This window comes from Carassius auratus, unplaced genomic scaffold, assembly GCF_003368295.1.
Source record: "Carassius auratus strain Wakin unplaced genomic scaffold, ASM336829v1 scaf_tig00215431, whole genome shotgun sequence".
Classification (NCBI taxonomy): domain Eukaryota; kingdom Metazoa; phylum Chordata; class Actinopteri; order Cypriniformes; family Cyprinidae; genus Carassius; species Carassius auratus.
In genome coordinates, this window is record NW_020528086.1 from 262,501 (window position 1) to 283,725 (window position 21,225).

Genomic DNA, 21,225 nt, shown 5'->3' on the forward strand with positions numbered 1-21,225 from the left:
GGGTTCGGGCTATGCTCCGGGCCCAGACCCCTCCCCCAGGACAGCACGCCAAAATATGCCTACTATTTGCCTTCAGATTAGATGTAAGGGTGAACTCGTGAATGACGTAAGCGTGCTCCGGCACGAATGCTGAAACCCTATATGAGTGCAGGCCAGAGGGGGAGTGGGGGGGGGGGCAATCGTACTCGGCCCGGTTCATGGCAACCGTGCCTAGTGTGAGTACACCCTAACTCACAGCTCGTCTGACCCGAACTGATTCTTTTGATGATTGATTCTGAACTGATTCTGTGCTAGTGTTATGAGTGCGGGTAAACTGAAGACTTGAATGAAGGGCAGTCATTGCGAATGACATTTCATCGAGCGCATTTTTCCAACTGGTTTTATTTGATCGAATCGTCCGAAAGAACCGGTTCACTTGAGCACCTGTACCTTTGCCTCTTACGTGCCCTTTTGTCAAAGCAAAATTTCCTCGATTTTTTTTTGTGATAACATTCCCTTTTATGAATGCCTGCCCCCGCCCAATCATAATATTAGTACAATTTGTTAATAATAATTAAGCCGTAAATAAAATGACCAACATGATGATCTCATGACCTCATCCGACCGGGACGATTTTTTTATTGCTAAAGGACATTTTCTACACCGTGGCAGCTGGTAAGTGGTGTTTCATTCTCAGCAAAGTGATTCTGATGTTTATTTACTTATTATTATTTTACAAGAACGATGTGATGTGAGAACATGCAGATATGTTGTTTATATTGCTGTGTGTAGCCTGTAGTGTAGAAGTAACGCTAGCGTGCTGTTTGAGGGAGAAAGGTTTCACAGGCATTGAAGGGTCTGGTCTTTTTTATGTTATTTGACTATACTATTATTATATTACAGTACTTATTTATTTTTTGACACAGAGTGTCTTAAAAATAATTATCACAACACTGGTAAGGCTTATTCAGATTTTCTCATTCTCTGAATTATCATTATAAAAATAAAAACAATTCAGAAATGAATTAAATATAATTATATTTTAAATGTGATGTAAATATATATATATTTCTACAATAGCAACAGTGTTTACCACAGCAAGACCACTTTAGCCTGTAAACTCAATAATATCTCTCTGGAAATAAATGTAAAAATATCAATGTAAAAAAAAAAAATGCATAATATACCTGACATCAAAGTGCAGTGTGAAGGATATGAATAACAAATGTAGCCTGTCATTTGTTAACATTGCAAAGGTGTTTGATTTTAGACAACAACTACAACGGTAATAAAAAATATGAATCACTATATTCCAGTGTATCATTTTTTTTATGTTTTGAATCAATTTTTAAGGTGGACTTATTAATTAGTTGCAAGAGTAGTAGTAATAGTTAAAATAATAGATTAATGCTGAAATAGTAAATTGAGCCTTGTTCCTAGATGAACAGAGAGTGGAAAGTAATAGATCAAATGAGTAGATGGAGATAGAGGAAGAAAAAGAGGGAAATTTAGAGTCACAAGTGACAGAAAGAGAGCAGGGAAAGGCAAGCCAGGAGACAGAGGCTGGTGAGAAAGAGGAAAATGTAGAGGCACAAGTGTTTTCTATAGTTTTTACTATAACCGCTGTTCTTAATTATTCTGTAGAACAGAGAAGAAAAAGCCATCAGGTAGGGACAATTTAAGACATTTCAGTTTCTAATCCCAGAGCTATTATTATTTTAAACTTAAAATTGTCTTCTCTTTTGTGTCTTTTTCAAAACTGCATCAAAGCATTTGTAAAATATATTGCTGTATTGATATTTTGAGCAGCACCATTTAAAGCCTTGTTCCATGTGCCCCTTTTATACTTTGAGCACCTGCCCCTCCAAAGGTCTCTGCACGGCATTGTTCAGAGGGACTGTCAGCCACGTTAAAAAAGTTAACCGCTTAAGTCATTTGTGGATTCATGCGTATTGGTGACACGAACCATTTAAAGTGCCAACCCTTTAAAGTTTGTGCATATTGTTTGCAAACTGCAATTGATTAATTAATTGATTAAAATTGCAATTGATTAAAAAAACAAAGTAGTTGATTTGCTGTGTTGTTTTTGTTGTGTAGTAGCAGTAATATGCAGTTATTAGCCATGTCCACTGTATTTTTTGCTGGTTTTCATGAGACCCCCCTTGAAATGACCAGGACCCCCCATTGCCCCCCCCAATCAAAATTGTCTGGAGCCGCCACTGTCTCAGTGTGTTCTGAGTGACAGTGTGTGTTATCTCAGTGAGGGTCGTGTGTAGTGTTTTTCCTCTCAGTGTGTTCTGAGTGACAGTGTGTGTTATCTCAGTGAGGGTCGTGTGTAGTGTTTTTCCTCTCAGTGTGTTCTGAGTGACAGTGTGTGTTATCTCAGGGAGGGTTGTGTGTAGTGTTTGGCTGCACTGAGCATGTTTTGAGCCGTGTGTTAAGAGTTGTGTTGCTTGGAATGAGTTTTGCAGCTGATGTGAACTGTTTAGCTCAGGTGACTGTTGCTAGTGCAGACTGTAGTTAGAGTTTTGCACATGTAGCTCCAGTTGTGCTCACTGTCATTTAACAATCGTAAAAACCTGTAAAAAAGTTCTGCCGTAGCATTTCACTGATCTTTCACTTATTATGTATTCTAGTCAAGATATTATATATGCTGCTTTACTCTTTTAATGTACTAAAGTGCAATGTAAAAACGTGTGTACACAATAAGTGCATTGTATCAAATTATTAACTTTTAATGTAAGTACACAATAGTTAAAAACAAAATATGCTTAAAACATGCATTTAGTATAGCATTATTTAAATATACTAAGTATGTCCAAAAAAAGCACCATTTAAATCTATTTCCTTTTCACATGGGCTGCTGGACTACAGCAGAAGTGAAACTGGTGTGTTTCAGTCCAGATCATGTAACCAATCAAACAGTGACTCTGGGAGTGTGAGCTGAAAATCTCATTTGCATTGTCAGGGTGGAGTGATTGTGACCCTCTCAGAATAGAGCAGCTCTGTCTCCAGAGACCATGTTCAAACCCCAAGAGCTTTATTTGACTAGATTTACTGCTACTGATCGAGCTTCTGAAAAACACCTGGACAAACACTACATGCATCTTCATCTGTTAGTTGAATGATGTTGTCAGACACAAATGGAGTTTGTTGAGAAGCTTTATTGAATGTTGCAGCACACACAGCAGATTGAAAGATCAGCCAGTGCTTTGACACTAGAGCTCTCTTTCAGTATTGAGTTGTAAATGACTACAGCTGCAGCACTAGACTCATGTGAATCCTGCCTGACACAGGACACTCAGATACGCTCATCTTCAGGAGAGAGCAGCGCTCACTGGAGAAACATCAGCACTGCGAGCGACTAACAGCGACTCTTGTGGAACGAGGCCTCATGAGGAGCTCCATCATGTGTTACTCTGCAGACGTACTGCTCTCCCGCTTCCCAGCGTGCTTTGCTGAGGGTCAGGACACTACTGCGGCTGTAGCGGCCGTCCTGCTCGCTCTCTGCGCTGGTCACAACCCCCTCGGTGACCTCTGAGCCGTCCAGTGTCCAGCTCACCAGCGCCCCCTGTGGAGAGTAAGAGCTGAGCAGGCAGAGCAGTGCGGCTGAGTCTCCAGAGATCTGCAGAGAAGAGGGCGGCAGCAGAGACACTGAGGGCTTCACTGTGGGACCAGCTGCAGGAGACAAACACAACACATTCACAAACACAAACACTACATACATTTCAATGAAACCTAAAAAATGAAACAAAATATATTAAGATATTTTACTGCTTTAATCCCAGTAGATTTATATCCCTAAATGATGTCTTTGTATCGTAGTACAGTGAGAAATTCAACTCAAAACACAATTTCACGGATATCGTGTGACTACAAATGATACTGGAATTAGAAATTAAGCAACTGAGTTCTTATATATAATGAGCTTTTCTTAAATGCACTGAATTATGAGCACAACATGAGCAAAGGAGATTCAAAATCATCGACTGATCTATAGAAAGTAGCTCCGTTTACATTTTAAAGTATTTGTATTTTCATTTTAAATCTTTTTTTCCCCCATGTATAAAATATGTCATAAATAATACAATCAACAGTGAGCCACATTATGAAAAATTTAATAATTCAGATGAAATCATCTGAATTTCTAAACAACACAATATTTGAGTTTAAATATTTACTGTACAACTATATTTATAAAATGTGTAGCACTTTGCAGTAAGGTTCATAAGTTAACGTTAATTAATGCATTAATTCATATTAACTAACAATGAACAACACATTTGTTACAGTATTTATTAATCTTAGTTAACAATGATTAATAAAGGTTCAACTGTTCATTGTTAGTTTATGTCAACTCGGGTCAATTAATTAATATTAGCAGATAAAACTTTGAATTTTAATACTGTATTAGTAAACAATTAATATGGGATAGACTGAGATTAATAAATGCTTTACAATAATTTTTCATTGTTACTTCACAGAAACTAATGTATTTGACTGAATAAATCAAATAAAATATATACAATTCTGGTTCAGATAAAAAAAAAAAAATAAAAAAAAAGATAATAATAATAATTGTACACAATCTGTATGTTTTTAATAGAGAATTTTAACAGACTTACCGAACACCAGTTTAGTTCCTCCACCGAATGTGTACCACAGTGATACAATCTAATGAAACACTCGTACAAAAACCTCTATTCCACTCGAGTGAACACACACTCCAGCAGAAAGAGAAACACTTCAACACACTCCTTCATACAAAATAGTTTTTACATTTGATTTCTGACATTAATTTATATTAACCGTGCAATCTTGTAATAAGTTTATTCAGTTGAAATCAATTTATCATCGTGTCAATGGGTAATTCATCTTGTTTATAATGTTTCATAAAGTGTTTTATTCTTCCTATTCTCACCCTTCACTTGAAAAAACTCACTCTCAACAGAAATGGTGTAAAGTACAGTAATGAGATGAAGAGTTAAATCAGAGGTTTAGAAATAACTGCTTTAATCTACATAATGGTGGTCCTACCTCGTGAATATCATATGATATAATATAAATGATTATAATAAATGAATCATGGGTGATAAATATTTCTGAAGAGGGTGATTCTACAAAGGGTTTTGTGTCACATTGCATTCAGTGTAAAGTTCTTATTTTAAAATCCTATACTTTATTTAAAGGTGATGTTACAGTGTAATTACATAAATCCTGAGTAATATTAATTTCTATGAATGTAGGGTTATGGTTAGGGTTTTGGATTATGCATAATTTACTGTTGTTGTTAGACAACCCATTCTCACTCCAAAGGCGTCAAAAACCGAAGCATGGTCAAGCGCCCCTAGCGTCACTTTTATGACGCCAAATGTGCCTCTCGGCGTCGAATATCGAAGCACTACGACCTTCATTGCTTTCAATGGGAAACTTTTGGCGTCAGAATTTGACACGAGGACATGAGATGTTTATCGCTATGAAATCACGTTCAAGAAGTCTCAGCACACATCGCGATACTTGCTATCAGTTCCACAGTTTGGGTGAGTAGTCGTATATACGCTCTTTTAATGCCTTTTATAAAATGTATTCTGTCTTATTTATTAATCAAATTAGTGCCATATGTTTAATCGCTGTATTATATCGGTCATCCGCGGCTGTCTTTGAGTTTCATTGCGTTTAAATAAATGAACACAGCTGCTAATTAGTCTGATTAAACTCTATCTGTCACGTGACGTGCCATAGACCTTTGAACAGTTTTATATTATTATTAGTGCTGTCAATCGATTAAAAAAAATTAACTAATTAATCGCACAATTTTTAAAAATTAATCGCGATTAATCGCAATTAAAAGACTGAAACTTTTTGGATATGTAAATGTAAAATGTTAATAATTAATGTAAACTCAAGACAAAGAAACTATTTAAATTCAAAATATGATTGTTTATTGGAATTTTTGTTTAACTTGTAACACAGATTTTCTCATGTAAACAACATACCTGCAATAAACCATCAATATCCTCCAAATTAACTGTTGGCTTGAAAGCCATATTTATTACAGAAATAAAAACACAGAAATGTAAGTACCATTTGAATTTCAAAACAATCAATGCCAATAAAAAACAAAAATGATTTCCATGTTGAATTCTAAGTGGACTGCAAAAAAATTCCAAAGTATAGTCATTGCCAGTGCTTTAAGTGGGCCTGTACGCACAGGTACTCAGTACCGCCACTTCCAAATATAGCTCTTGAGCGTACCGCCACCTCTCCGTGCGCCCAGAACGTGCTTGTAGCGTACCGGTACGATCATTTGGACATCTGTTTTAATAGAGGTTTTAATCTTTTAATCTTTTTTTAATGCCGATTTTCAGAGCGCCCTTCACAATGCAAGCTTCCTAATTCATCCCACCCAGAGCAGAAACTACATTACCCATTCACCCTTAAGTTATACAAGTGAACAGCGCATGTGTCGCTTTTCCCGCTGTTAAGTGTCAACAACTCAACGTGCCCGGAGAAGGTGTGTGAAACTCGTTGTGAGTTATACTAAAGCAAAATCTTGAGTATTTATTGTCTGATAAACATTAAAAACTGTCTGCGGAGGTTGAGTCGTCCTGCAGCCCCCGCCGGCTGTTCATTGGCTGCAGCATTTTTTTTCTAAGTTCTAAAAAAATACCGTAGACGGCAAGGCACAAATTTAGATATTCCTTTATCTAATTAATCTATAGCCTATGCACAAAGACAATATGATCTTTTTGTCCCCTTTTTGTTTTAAAGCTTGATGAAGAGAGAGAGCGCAAGTTGCTGCAGCTGAGGAGGACAGTGATGCACGCGCACAGGAGTGATTGGCAGTTCGCGGCACTGTGTACCAAAAATACTCCGCTACACAATTATTTCGTTATTTTAATGTTGCTGTTTATTGTGGCAGACTAAATGAAAATGTTTCTTGTGGCAGACTGAAGAGTAATCCGGCAGAGTTTTATACTGAAACTTTCCGTCTAAAAGTCCTTCCTTGGTCTTATCCATATTTCTTTGCACGTTGAACACACATAGGCCACAACTGGAAATAAAAAAAACTGCAACCGCGTTAATTGCGTTATTTTTTTTTTAACGCGTTAAATATTTCAAATTAATCGAATGCGTTAACGCGCTAATTTTGACAGCACTAATTATTATTAATTTCAGGATTAATGATGTAAGTTGTATTTGTAGTAAAATCATGGTAATCACGACACTTACAATAGTAATAAATGAAATGTGAAGTTAAAACACAGTAAACGGGACATTAGTAACTGTAACTGTAGTTTTACTATGGTATATTAATAATCAATACAACAATACAATAATCACCAAACCAGCTATGTTTGTATCACTGTAATGTTAGTGTTTTTATTTGCTTTTATATGACAGATATCACAGTAATCATATGTTCTGTAGTATGCTTTTAATACCTTTTAATGTAAATCCCCAAAAAAAAAAAAATCAAATTAAAAATAAATAAAAAAACATGTATTTTTCCATTTTGCAGTTCATTCATATCAGTTTATATTTATATATACATTTATATATATTTATTATATCTAAATATTTTGCTCACAGATCATTATTAACATTCTTTATATAATCCAATTTTATTTACTCTCCCCATTTTATTATTTTTATTTTTATTTTTAGCTGAAAAGACATAAAGGCAGTCAGCCCAGTGGTGTTTCTGGAGAGGGATTCCTTCAGAAATGGAGAAGACAGAAAGCTGCGGAGGCAGATATATGCAGCAGTAAGTCTGTGATAGTTTGTCTCTTTTATTAAACATTCCTGCTGTTATAATTTGTACAGCATTTGTTGTTTCTTAAACTATTGCACTGTCCAAATACCCACACTTGCCATCTTTGCACTTGACCACTTGATTACTTATTTGAAGTCTTTCCTGTATTTGGCCTAGTGTTCGAGTGAGCATGATGACCACAAGTGTGTGTCGAACTTTTCATGACCTGATGACTGTGTTTCCCAATCCTGATCCTGGAGAACCCCAGCACTGCACGGTTTTGGTGTCTCTCTTATCTGCCTTGGAGTCTTCACTGATGAGCTGATGAGTTGAATCAGGTGTGTTTGATCAGGGAGACATCTCAAATGTGCAGTGTTGGGGTTCTCCAGGACCAGGATTGGGAGCCACTGCCTTATGGGACACTTATGTGTTTACAGAGATTTTTAATATCTAATTATCAATATTTCACATACTGTACATTGGACAGCTTCCCATGACCTCTTGTGAGATCTCGGCAAAAAGTCTGACGATTTATTCCAAAACATGATGCATGATGGGATACACTAAGCTTTGTATAGCGCTCCGGAGCAGTATTGGAGAGGTTTAGTGTGTGTTAAGGACGCTGTGCTTTGGCATTATTAAGACCGTGGACAGTCTCGTTCACACACTGTCACGTACACACACTCTCAAGTTTTTACAGAGGCTGCTTTTATGGTCTAAACAAAACACAGTGTAATGTATAAGTTGAATGTAATGTAATATTTCCTTCCTTTCTGTCTTACAGGATTGTTTGAGGATAACACTGTAGTTCTCCATCATGCACAAGGACTCACCTCGTTAACTCTTTATCACCCACACACACAGAAATGGTCCCTGGATCAGTGATTAGACTTTGCAGTGGTTTGATTTTTGCAGAAGATGTAACTTTGTTTTAATTATAAGCTCATAATGAATACATTACAGAACCAGTGATGAAAACAATAGTTAAAAATAGCGCTCCATATTAAAAATATATTGCACACTTGACATGCATGTCTTCATGGTGTTTTTTTGTGAGTTTGAAACATTTACATTGTGTTGTATAACATTTTGGTCACAACACTTTTTCCAGTGTTCTCTGAAAGACATACTTTATTTACTGTTTTGTTTTTTAATAAAAGCATTTTCATTTGCATACTGAAAATAGTTCATGTTTACAACATAACTGCCTTTTTATTCTTTATGGTGGCAAAAACGAGCTTGGTGACAAAGGATGCAGTGTAGTAATTTGGGCATGTTGTCTTTAAATGAGTTTGACATATCAATAAATAATGGAAGATCCTTACAAAAAGATGCATGTTTATTATGCTTTATGTATTTATTTGTTCATTCATTCATTCATTTATAATTTCAGTTTTTATTCCTAGAGTTCAAATGGTAGAGAATGGTAAATCACAGAAACACAAATGTGAACAATTTTAACTTTAAAACACAATGTAATATACAATGTAAAGTTTAGAAGCACGTCATTTGATTAGTAAATATATTTGTCTTTGGTCAAAAAAAATATATATATAAATCTTAAAAATGTGTCTTATATTTATTATAGAGGAATCTGTCTGTTGGATACAACTGCGACTGCTGGGCATGTGCACATCAATATTGCCCAATGTTTGTCAAGTTGAACAACGGAGGAAGGTGAAGACGTTAATAAAACCGAATCTAATAAGTAGCAAGCTTAATCTATTGTTAACCGTATCTATCCCTTCAGCCGAAAAACGAAAGACATCTGTCATAAATGGATAAGGAAGTGTGACGCTACTGCTCAGCTTAGATGTCATTGGCTATGACTTTTCAGGACAGTCTGTGGTTGGACTATCTTTTAACCCATATTAAACAGCGCATCATGTAAAAAAGTATGTTTTGCTGCTATCATCACATTAGTAATATATTAAGTCAACAATGAAGTGTTGCTATCTTGACAAAAATGACATCTTTAGCGAGATCCTAATCCTAACCCTAAGCATAACTTCAATGAACTACAAAAAACAGCCCCCTAGTGTTGCCTTTGCATAGATAGAACGACGGAGGCTTGTGGGTAATGTAGTTTAAAACTTTTTATTAACGAAACGAAATAAATTATTTATTTTAAGGAAAACTGGATATCTAAATATGTTTATTATGCAAACCTCTATGATATATTTGAGAGGCAGGCTGAAATGTGGTATTTTACAGTGAGCAATATTTAAAATGCCTTTATGTCAGCTTTCCATTTATTTCTGAAAACTGAGCTCAACATTATTTTATCAGCATAGCATAAGTAATAATCCTGCCCATTTTCTCTTTGATATGTTAATTGGACTCTGATTTACAGCCATTTGAATTGTACAGTTTTGGGCTCTTCCGGGGGGTGCTACTGGGCCCCTGGCGGTAGAAGGGCAGTAAAACCTACATATATGTATTCTCCTCATCATGAACAACAAACTGAGCTGAGTCACATTTATATCTGACAGTTTTCACAGTCCTCTGTTTTCTATTCTATTCATCATGACTATTATACCTTTTGACAGGACATTGTGAGGCCATCTGATGAAACATGGAAAAATTAGAAAGAAATTATTTAATAATGAAAATAATAGATTATTTCTTTGATTTTTGAAGTAAATGGCAAGAAATATAATGGATGAACCTGCAACAACTTGCCTTTATCTATTCCCCACTGTAAAGCAGTAATCAAGGACAATGTATACACATTGTGATACTTCACTATTACACAAGGACAAATTCATGCAGTGCTAAGAATATTAATTTATATATATATAACTATTTAGCAAAAATCAGTGTAAAAATGTCCTCTTCACCCCCGTATCTTGCTCCTCAGGTGCTGGACATCAGTAATGTGTGTGCTCTTGGTTTTAATGCAGTACAAGATCCACGTTGATCATTCCTGCTACATTCTCAGTTATCCCTCAAGTGCTTGTAACAATAAAGCCCATGGAACCATATTGTAATGCAGAATAATTAATCTCGTAACTCCCTTTATTTCACTAAAAAATGTGCTAAATGTTACTAAAATATAAAAAAATTACTTTCTGGTGTACTGATGTCCCAGATGTTATTAATCCGATCGAAAATGTTTATGTCTTAAATAAAAAATAATCCCAATAATTAATATGTCGTTTTTCCAAGTCTAAAATAAACACATATGAGCCTACCTAGTAAAATTATGTATTTACCAAGAATCTTCAGAACACAATATTCACCATTTTCATTTTATTGAAGCATAGACTATAAAGTTGATAAAGTAGCATCAAGACAAATACGATTCAATGAAAATAATTATCATCAAAAATACATTAACCTCATATATAAATCAGTTCACACAGATGAGTGATGAAATGTCCTTAAAAGTCACACAGTCCCATTCAGTCAACTGTGATACAGATCATGTGATACATACAGTATTGTTCAAAATAATAGCAGTACAATGTGACTAACCAGAATAATCAAGGTTTTTCGTATATTTTTTTATTGCTATGTGGCAAACAAGTTACCAGTAGGTTCATTAGATTCTCAGAAAACAAATGAGACCCAGCATTCATGATATGCACGCTCTTAAGGCTGTGCAATTGGGCAATTAGTTGAATTAGTTGAAAGGGGTGTGTTCAAAAAAATAGCAGTGTGGCATTCAATCACTGAGGTCATCAATTTTGTGAAGAAACAGGTGTGAATCAGGTGGCCCCTATTTAAGGATGAAGCCAACACTTGTTGAACATGCATTTGAAAGCTGAGGAAAATGGGTCGTTCAAGACATTGTTCAGAAGAACAGCGTACTTTGATTAAAAAGTTGATTAGAGAGGGGAAAACCTATAAAGAGGTGCAAAAAATGATAGGCTGTTGAGCTAAAATGATCTCCAATGCCTTAAAATGGAGAGCAAAACCAGAGAGACGTGGAAGAAAACGGAAGACAACCATCAAAATGGATAGAAGAATAACCAGAATGGCAAAGGCTCAGCCAATGATCACCTCCAGGATGATCAAAGACAGTCTGGAGTTACCTGTAAGTACTGTGACAGTTAGAAGACGTCTGTGTGAAGCTAAGCTATTTTCAAGAATCCCCCGCAAAGTCCCTCTGTTAAAAAAAAGGCATGTGCAGAAGAGGTTACAATTTGCCAAAGAACACATCAACTGGCCTAAAGAGAAATGGAGGAATATTTTGTGGACTGATGAGAGTAAAATTGTTCTTTTTGGGTCCAAGGGCCACAGGCAGTTTATGAGACGACCCCCAAACTCTGAATTCAAGCCACAGTACACAGTGAAGACAGTGAAGCATGGAGGTGCAAGCATCATGATATGGGCATGTTTCTCCTACTATGGTGTTGGGCCTATTTATCGCATACCAGGGATCATGGATCAGTTTGCATATGTTAAAATACTTGAAGAGGTCATGTTGCCCTATGCTGAAGAGGACATGCCCTTGAAATGGTTGTTTCAACAAGACAATGACCCAAAACACACTAGTAAACGGGCAAAGTCTTGGTTCCAAACCAACAAAATTAATGTTATGGAGTGGCCAGCCCAATCTCCAGACCTTAATCCAATTGAGAACTTGTGGGGTGATATCAAAAATGCTGTTTCTGAAGCAAAACCAAGAAATGTGAATGAATTGTGGAATGTTGTTAAAGAATCATGGAGTGGAATAACAGCTGAGAGGTGCCACAAGTTGGTTGACTCCATGCCACCCAGATGTCAAGCAGTTTTAAAAAACTGTGGTCATACAACTAAATATTAGTTGAGTGATTCACAGGATTGCTAAATCCCAGAAAAAAAAAATGTTTGTACAAAATAGTTTTGAGTTTGTACAGTCAAAGGTAGACACTGCTATTTTTTTGAACACACCCCTTTCAACTAATTGCCCAATTGCACAGCCTTAAGAGCGTGCATATCATGAATGCTGGGTCTTGTTTGTTTTCTGACAATCTACTGAACCTACTGGTAACTTGTTTGCCACGTAGCAATAAAAAATATACTAAAAACCTTGATTATTCTGGTTAGTCACATTGTACTGCTATTATTTTGAACAATACTGTATAAGACATGTGATACGGTTTCAGAAAATAATGATTCCCATCATCACATCTAAACTGGTTTCATCTCCCCATCGTGTTCTTCTTCTCTCGTGTCTGGAAACAGTTTGTGGTTGATATCCAGCACTGATGTGGTGTAGCTTCTCTCAGTCAGAGGATTTCTCAGTCCTAAGATCCCAGACCTGGTCAAAATGAAACAAACAATCCAGATGAAGTTGTTTAATGGACAGAGAGCTCAGCTTATGTTCTGTGTGATTTTAGCAGGGTGAGCAACTATGACCCTTGTAGTACTGTACACATACCATTCTTCAAGCTGGTTTGAGACCTTTTGAGAAGCTTTTTCTCTGAAGACAATTTACCACATCCTCTTCTTTCACTCCTTTCAAGAGCATCACTTGGTCAAAACCCCTCATATGGCTGATGAGATCATCTGTACAAATTAAAATACTGCAATAAAAATGTAATTCTGCAAGAATTAAGAAAAAGTTACAGAAGCAAAGGTCTTGCTCATGAGACTGCATTAGCATGTGTAGTTCTCAGAGACTCTAGAATTAATCTATTGTTGCAGTAAATGTGTTTTTTTCCTCTAGAATCTTTCTCCAAAGTTCCTGACTTCTCTCACAAATGTGTTTTAGTCTGTGCAGTGTAAGGCCTGGCTTCAAACCAATCCACTATCAATTCACAATTTATAACATAACATTTAGAAAACAATGAAATAATGTCAATTGGTGTTTATATCAACTAAACCAATTTCATGATACTTGTCTACTCTTAAAACAGGTGGTGTGTTTTTAAAAACATAAAATGTCCAGTCACACTTTGCTAACATGCTGTAATGGTAATAGTAAAAAAAGAAATCAAGGCTGACATGACCAGTTCTGTGAGAGATCATCATAAAATGTTGTATAACACAGCATTGCTTCAACACTCACATACCAGAGGACTTCTGTTTGCTTGAGCACAAGATGGCCGTCTTCATTTCTCATCCTGAGCAAATAATTTCCTTGGTCTTCCTTCTCTTCTGTGAAACAAGAAAATCTCTACTTACTCTCTGTGCAATTAATATTGCTCATTAAACATAATTAAGTTAATTTAAAGTAAGATTCAGACTAGAGCATTTGATGAGTAAATGTTGATTAAAAAAAAATATTCTAAACAAATGTACCTGGGAAGAGCTGATCATGGCAAGATTCGCTGAGACTCAGTAATAGCTCTTTTAGTTTTTAGGACGGTTTGTGAGGGTTGGCTCTTGAGTGAGCTGTTGAGCTCGATATTTTAGACCTGAAAAAGAAGAACAGCATTAGGATTATCTGCAAAAAATCCTGTAAGACAGAAAGAAGAAAATATTATTAAGTACGTGCAACTTGTACATTACACCTCTGTAAAGATGCTGTATAATTAAATGTTAAATGCATCCATTATTGAATACAAGTAATTAATAACAAGCTATAGTCATATGAATTCTTTTGATAGTGTCAGATGAGACCGTCCTGGGGCTTGTACAATATCATACAAGTGTTAAACTGGATTATTAAGACTATGATGTGCGACCGTGTTTAGGGATCATTTTTAAGACTTTGACCCTGTCCAGATACCCACACTTGCAGTCTTGGCCACTTGAGAGTGTGTGTACGTGACAGTGTGTGAACGAGACTGTCCCCGGTCTTAATAATGCCAAAGCACAGCGTCCTTAACACACGCTAAACCTCTCCAATAATGCTCCGGAGAGCTATACAAAGCTTAGTGTATCCCATCATGCATCATGTTTTGGAATAAATCGTCAGACTTTTTGCCGAGATCTCACAAGAGGTCATGGGAAGCTGTCCAATGTACAGTATGTGAAATATTGATAATTAGATATTAAAAATCTCTGTAAACACATAAGTGTCCCATAAGGCAGTGGCTCCCAATCCTGGTCCTGGAGAACCCCAACACTGCACATTTGAGATGTCTCCCTGATCAAACACACCTGATTCAACTCATCAGCTCATCAGTGAAGACTCCAAGGCAGATAAGAGAGACGCCAAAACCGTGCAGTGCTGGGGTTCTCCAGGATCAGGATTGGGAAACACAGTCATCAGGTCATGAAAAGTTCGACACACACTTGTGGTCATCATGCTCACTTGAACACTAGGCCAAATACAGGAAAGACGTCAAATAAGTAATCAAGTGGTCAAGTGCAAAGATGGCAAGTGTGGGTATTTGGACAGTGCAACAGTTTAAGAAACAACAAATGCTGTACAAATTATAACAGCAGGAATTTTTGATAAAAGAGACAAACTATCACAGACTTACTGCTGCAAATATCTGCCTCCGCAGCTTTCGGTCTTCTCCATTTCTGAAGGAATCCCTCTCCAGAAACACCACTGGGCTGACTGCCTTTACGTCTTTTCAGCTAAAAATAAAAATAATAAAAAGGGGAGAGTAAATAAAATTGAATTATATACAGAATGTTAATAATGATCTGTTAGCAAAATATTTAGATATAATAAATATATATAAATAAATATAAACTGATATGAATGAACTGCAAAATTGAAAAATACATGTTTTATTATTTATTTTTAATTTGATTTTTTTTTTTGGATTTACATTAAAAGGTATTATAAGCATGGTACAGAACATATGATTACTGTGATATCTGTCATATAAAAGCACATAAAAACACTAACATTACAGTGATACAAACATAGCTGGTTTGGTGATTATTGTATTGTTGTATTGATTATTAATATACCATAGTAAAACTACAGTTACTAATGTCCTGTTTACTGTGTTTTAACTTCACATTTCATTTATTACTATTGTAAGTGTCGTGATTACCATGATTTTACGACAAATACAACTTGCATCATTGATCCTGAAATTAATAATAATATAAAACGGATTGAAGGTCTATGGCACGTCACGTGACAGATAGAGTTTAATCAGACTAATTAGCAGCTGTGTTCATTTATTTAAACGCAATGAAACTCAAAGACAGCCGCGGATGACCGATATAATACAGCGATTAAACATATGGCACTAATCTGATTAATAAATAAGACAGATTACATTTGATAAAAGGCATTAAAAGAGCGTATATACGACTACTCACCCAAACTGTGGAACTGATAGCAAGTATCGCGATGTGAGCTGAATGAGACTTCTTGAACGTGATTTCATAGCGATAAACATCTCATGTCCTCGTGTCGAATTCTGACGCCAAAAGTTTCCCACTGAAAGCAATGGAGGTCGTAGTGCTTCGATAGTCGACGCCGAGAGGCACATTTGGCGTCATAAAAGTGACGCTAGGGGCGCTTGACCATGCTTCAGTTTTTGACGCCTTTGGAGTGAGAATGGGTTGGATAACTTGGGGGACTAGACATAGTCTCAGAAAAATGGTTGCAGGAATCTAAATTTTCATAGTATATTCTTCAGATTTGAAATAGAAACTCATGAGACATTTGACTTTCAGCCCATTACTTTTCTAGATTGCTACAGAACTGATTTCATTTATTTTTTAAAACAATAATTTAGTGTGGTAAAAAAAAAAAAAAAAAAAAAATTCAAGGCACTTCAGTGTCAATAACATTAAATATTTTTGATACACTCTGCTTGATAATAAAGTACAGCCCGAAGAGTCTTCTTTCCAAAGTCACCAAAATGATGTGTGTAACACACTAAAGTAAGAACTGTTAAAGTTAAAGTTAGCTAGGGCACTTTGCAGCTGTGAGTCCCATAATGTGGGGTCTGGTTAACAGGTTAAAGGTGGCTCTCCCTCCTTTTCATTGCCTCTACAAAAAGTGATAAATGATATTTTGTTCACAAGCAGCAAAATGTCACTGTTACCGTCTCTAAAAAGTACAATATAACGTTGAGGCAAACAACATGTGCCCTGTAAAATAAAAGCCTAGGTAAAGTTGCACTCAACTAAGGTGCCAAAAAAATAAACAAGCCATGCAATGTTCTTTCACTTTTAAGCAAGCCCTCTAGTTTTAATTGATGCTATATTGTAATACAATGCGTGGAAGAACCATAGAAACACTAAGACTGATAGCTGTTTATAGACTGAAAACTTAATGCAGTTTTCAGACAGAGAAAATGTAAATATGTCATAAATAAGTCATACTCAAAGAAGTGACAATCCACTCGTGACAAACTCTACTGTTTCATTTGCAGACTTAAGTTTTTTTCTGATCTTTCATTTCCTATGTATTTTTTGGTATTGAGATATTATATGTGCTGCTGTACTTTTTATTGTGCTGTAGCATTTTATGTTTGTTTAATTAATAATGTTTAATTATATTTGCAAAAAAAGCAACTTAATAATAAACATTTTTTTTCCAATTTTACCCAATTTAATATATTAAAATATATTGCAAATAGCTAAATATATTGGTATTTGCTTAAAATACTTACAGTTTCAAAATAATACATTTAAAATGCATTTATTGTGATATTATTAAAAATAGCTAAAAATAAATAATAAGAATGGCAATAAAATAAAAAATAAACCTATTCAAAAAAAAAAAATAAGCTTGTATTTTTCACCTGGGCTGCTTGTCTACAGCAGAAGTGAAAGTGGTGTGTTTCAGTCCAGATCATGTAACCAATCAAACAGTGACTCTGGGAGTGTGAGCTGAAAATCTCATTTGCATTGTCAGGGTGGAGTGATTGTGATCCTCTCAGAATAGAGCAGCTCTGTCTCCAGAGACCATGTTCAAACCCCAAGAGCTTTATTTGACTAGATTTACTGCTACTGATCGAGCTTCTGAAAAACACCTGGACAAACACTACATGCATCTTCATCTGTTAGTTGAATGATGTTGTCAGACACAAATGGAGTTTGTTGAGAAGCTTTATTGAATGTTGCAGCAAACACAGCAGATTGAAAGATCAGCCAGTGCTTTGACACTAGAGCTCTCTTTCAGTATTGAGTTGTAAATGACTACAGCTGCAGCACTAGACTCATGTGAATCCTGCCTGACACAGGACACTCAGATACGCTCATCTTCAGGAGAGAGCAGCGCTCACTGGAGAAACATCAGCACTGCGAGCGACTAACAGCGACTCTTGTGGAACGAGGCCTCATGAGGAGCTCCATCATGTGTTACTCTGCAGACGTACTGCTCTCCCGCTTCCCAGCGTGCTTTGCTGAGGGTCAGGACACCAGGGGCGTCGGACTGGGGGGGTAAAGGGTACCGAGTACCCAGGGCCCGAGGCGGGGGGGGGGGACCTTAAAAGTCAGTTTTCTATTCATGCATATACATGCACTAACATTTGTGTAGCATTTATGTACAAATAAAATAGTTCCTGTGCAAAACTAAACTTGTAGTTAGGCACTGGTTTGGTATAACAAAGTCATTTTCATTCTGTGCAGGGCCCCAACACCCCTCTCGAATCAATGTAAATGGTACGACCCGCAGTTCAGGTGCTTCAGCTGCGGACCAGCGGTGAATCAGTTAACGAGACAGGAGCATAGACAGTAAAATAAGACAGGAGCTGGAGTTAGACATGATATGAACTAAGAGGACAGGGGAAGAGTCATGTCTTTCCTTAAGAAAGGAAAATCAGGGGCTCAAATACGAAAAGAAACGAAGATTGAAGAGAGAAAGGCAAATGAGGGCAAGCAGTTGCTCACTCAGTTTTTTGAAAAGAAAGGTGAGCTCCAAATGCATAATCGAGCATTGACATTGTTTTAACATAAATATCTACTCTTGGAGGAGTTCTCCCCAGAGTCAGAAGTTTACATGAAAACACTGTATATTTCCCTCCATTGTCATAATCTAACACCCGCGAAAACACAGATCGTTAGCGCCTATTTTACCTCATTGTTATGCAACTTAGCTCGCGCACGCTCAGGATTGTTATCAGTTTAATGCACATCTTAATGATTGAAAATTACTTATTTTAAAATGTAAAGACTGTCTAGTTTGGTGGTTAGTGTACCCTGTGATTCTATAGTCTGCATTCATTTTAAACAGACAAATAATCAGCAATTAACTTGTACTTAGCCTACACTTTAAAAAAGGTATTATGACAATAAAGGATATTTTAGCAACCATTTGAAGCCATATATTTCAGTTTCAGACCCTGCAGCAGGCCCCTCATCATGGCCAGGTGAAAGCAGTGACAGTGAGGTGGATGTGACAGTGAGACAAGGTGAGCTTTTAGCGGAATTGCCTGTTTTAACACTTAGTAATTAAGTGTTAAGAGGAAATAAGCAAAATGGGTACATTGTTATTGTACACATTTAAACTTTAAAGGGGCAGTTCACCCAAAAATTCTGTCATCATTTACTCTCCCTCAAGTTGTTCCAAACCTGTATGGTTTCCTTTCTCCTGCTAAACACAAAAGAATATAATTTAAAGAAGGTTGGCAATTAAACAGTTGCTGGTCCTCATTGACTTCCATAGTATTTTTTTCCTACTCTGGAAGTCAATGGGGTCCATCAGTCGTTTGGTTACCGACTTTCTTCAAAATATCCCACCCATTGGTATCACTATGGTATTTGGTAAGGGGGCCCAGCAAGATGGTTTGTACCCAGGGCCCAAAATTTGGTGCTACGCCCCTGCAGGACACTACTGCAGCTGTAGCGGCCGTCCTGCTCGCTCTCTGCTGGTCACAACCCCCTCGGTGACCTCTGAGCCGTCCAGTGTCCAGCTCACCAGCGCCCCCTGTGGAGAGTAAGAGCTGAGCAGGCAGAGCAGTGCGGCTGAGTCTCCAGAGATCTGCAGAGAAGAGGGCGGCAGCAGAGACACTGAGGGCTTCACTGTGGGACCAGCTGCAGGAGACAAACACAACACATTCACAAACACAGAGAAAACACAAACACTACATACATTTCAATCAAACCTAAAAAATGAAACAAAATATTTAATCCCAGTATATTTATATCCCTAAATTATGTCTTTGTATCGTAGTACAGTGAGAAATTCAACTCAAAACAAAATTTCAAACAGATATTGTGTGACTACAAATGATACTGGAATTAGAAATTAAGCAACTGAGTTCTTATATATATATATATATATATATATATATATATATATATATATATATATATATATATATATATATATATATATATATATATATATATTGATTTCTGACATTAATTTATATTAACCGTGCAATCTTATAATGAGTTTATTCAGTTGAAATCAATTTATCATCATGTCAGTGTGTAATTCATCTTGATTATAATTTTTCATAAAGTGTTTTATTCTTCTTATTCTAACCGTTCACTTGCAAAAACTCACTCTCAACAGAAATGGTGTAAAGTACAGTAATGAGATGAAGAGTTAAATCAGAGGTTTAGAAATAACTGCTTTATTCTACATAATAGCGATCCTCCCTCGTGAATATCATATGATATAATATAAATGAATATAATAAATGAATCATGGGTGATAAATATTTCTGAAGAGGGTGATTCTAAAAAGGGTTTTGTGTCTCATTGCATTCAGTGTAAAGTTCTTATTTTAATATGCTGTACTTTATTTAAAGGTGATGTTGCAGTTTAATTACATAAATCCTGAGTAATATTAATTTCTATAAATGTAGGGTTATGGTTAGGGTTTTGGATTATGCATAATTTACTGTTGTTGTTAGAGTAAGTACATGTAACATCTGTAACAACATCTCCTTAAAATACAGCTGTTGTGAATCCTGCCCACTTCTTTGCATGGTCAGCACATGCTTCAGTGCTCTGAGAGTGTTTATAGAGCTGTGAGTTTAACACTTCATGACTGAGAGCAGAACAGAACACAATCTTCATCATCACACAAGACACAACAACAACAATGAACAACATCATCATCCTCATCTGGACCACTGCAGCTTTTATTCAAGGTGAAATATTAAGGTTTTACATGAATAATAAGCTAATGTTGTTGTTGTTATTTTACCATTTTAATATACCAATATTTTGCTATAAAGGTGACTTACTGACAAACTAACTTTATTTTCTCTTCTTCAGCCTCCAGAGGAGTCACTTTGACTCAACCTAAAGTTAAAACTGTCCAGCTCGGTCAAACAGCTACAATAGAGTGTAACATAGATGTAGGGATATATAGCAACGACTTATTCTGGTATCAGCAGAAACCTGGAGAAGCTCATAAACTCCTCATAAAATACATAAACAGCCTCCAGTCAGGAACTCCATCTAGATTCAGTGGCAGTGGAACAGCAAATACTGGAAAAGATTTCTCTCTGACCATCAGTGGAGTCCAGACTGAAGATACAGGAGATTATTACTGTCAGAGTAGACACTATATCAGTAGTAGCTGGGTGTTCACACAGTGATAAAGAGTCGTACAAAAACCTCCGTCAGTCAGAGTCACAGTGACTGCACTGATACAGCTGAGAGACACTGCAGCTGCCAACCTGGTCTCACAGAATTCCGTGAAATGTCCACGGGTCCTTAACTCAAAATCCGTG

At 36.4% G+C, this 21,225-nt stretch overlaps 1 gene segment (V, D, J or C); it reads right to left on the reverse strand.

Moving 5' to 3' along the window:
• Positions 1-3,124: 3,124 nt before the first annotated feature.
• On the reverse strand, positions 3,125-17,890 carry LOC113094822 (immunoglobulin lambda constant 7-like). The segment is given in 3 exon segments: positions 3,125-3,657; positions 4,605-4,653; positions 17,849-17,890. Coding segments are annotated over 3 exon segments (405 nt in total).
• Between the last annotated feature and the right edge of the window lie 3,335 nt (positions 17,891-21,225).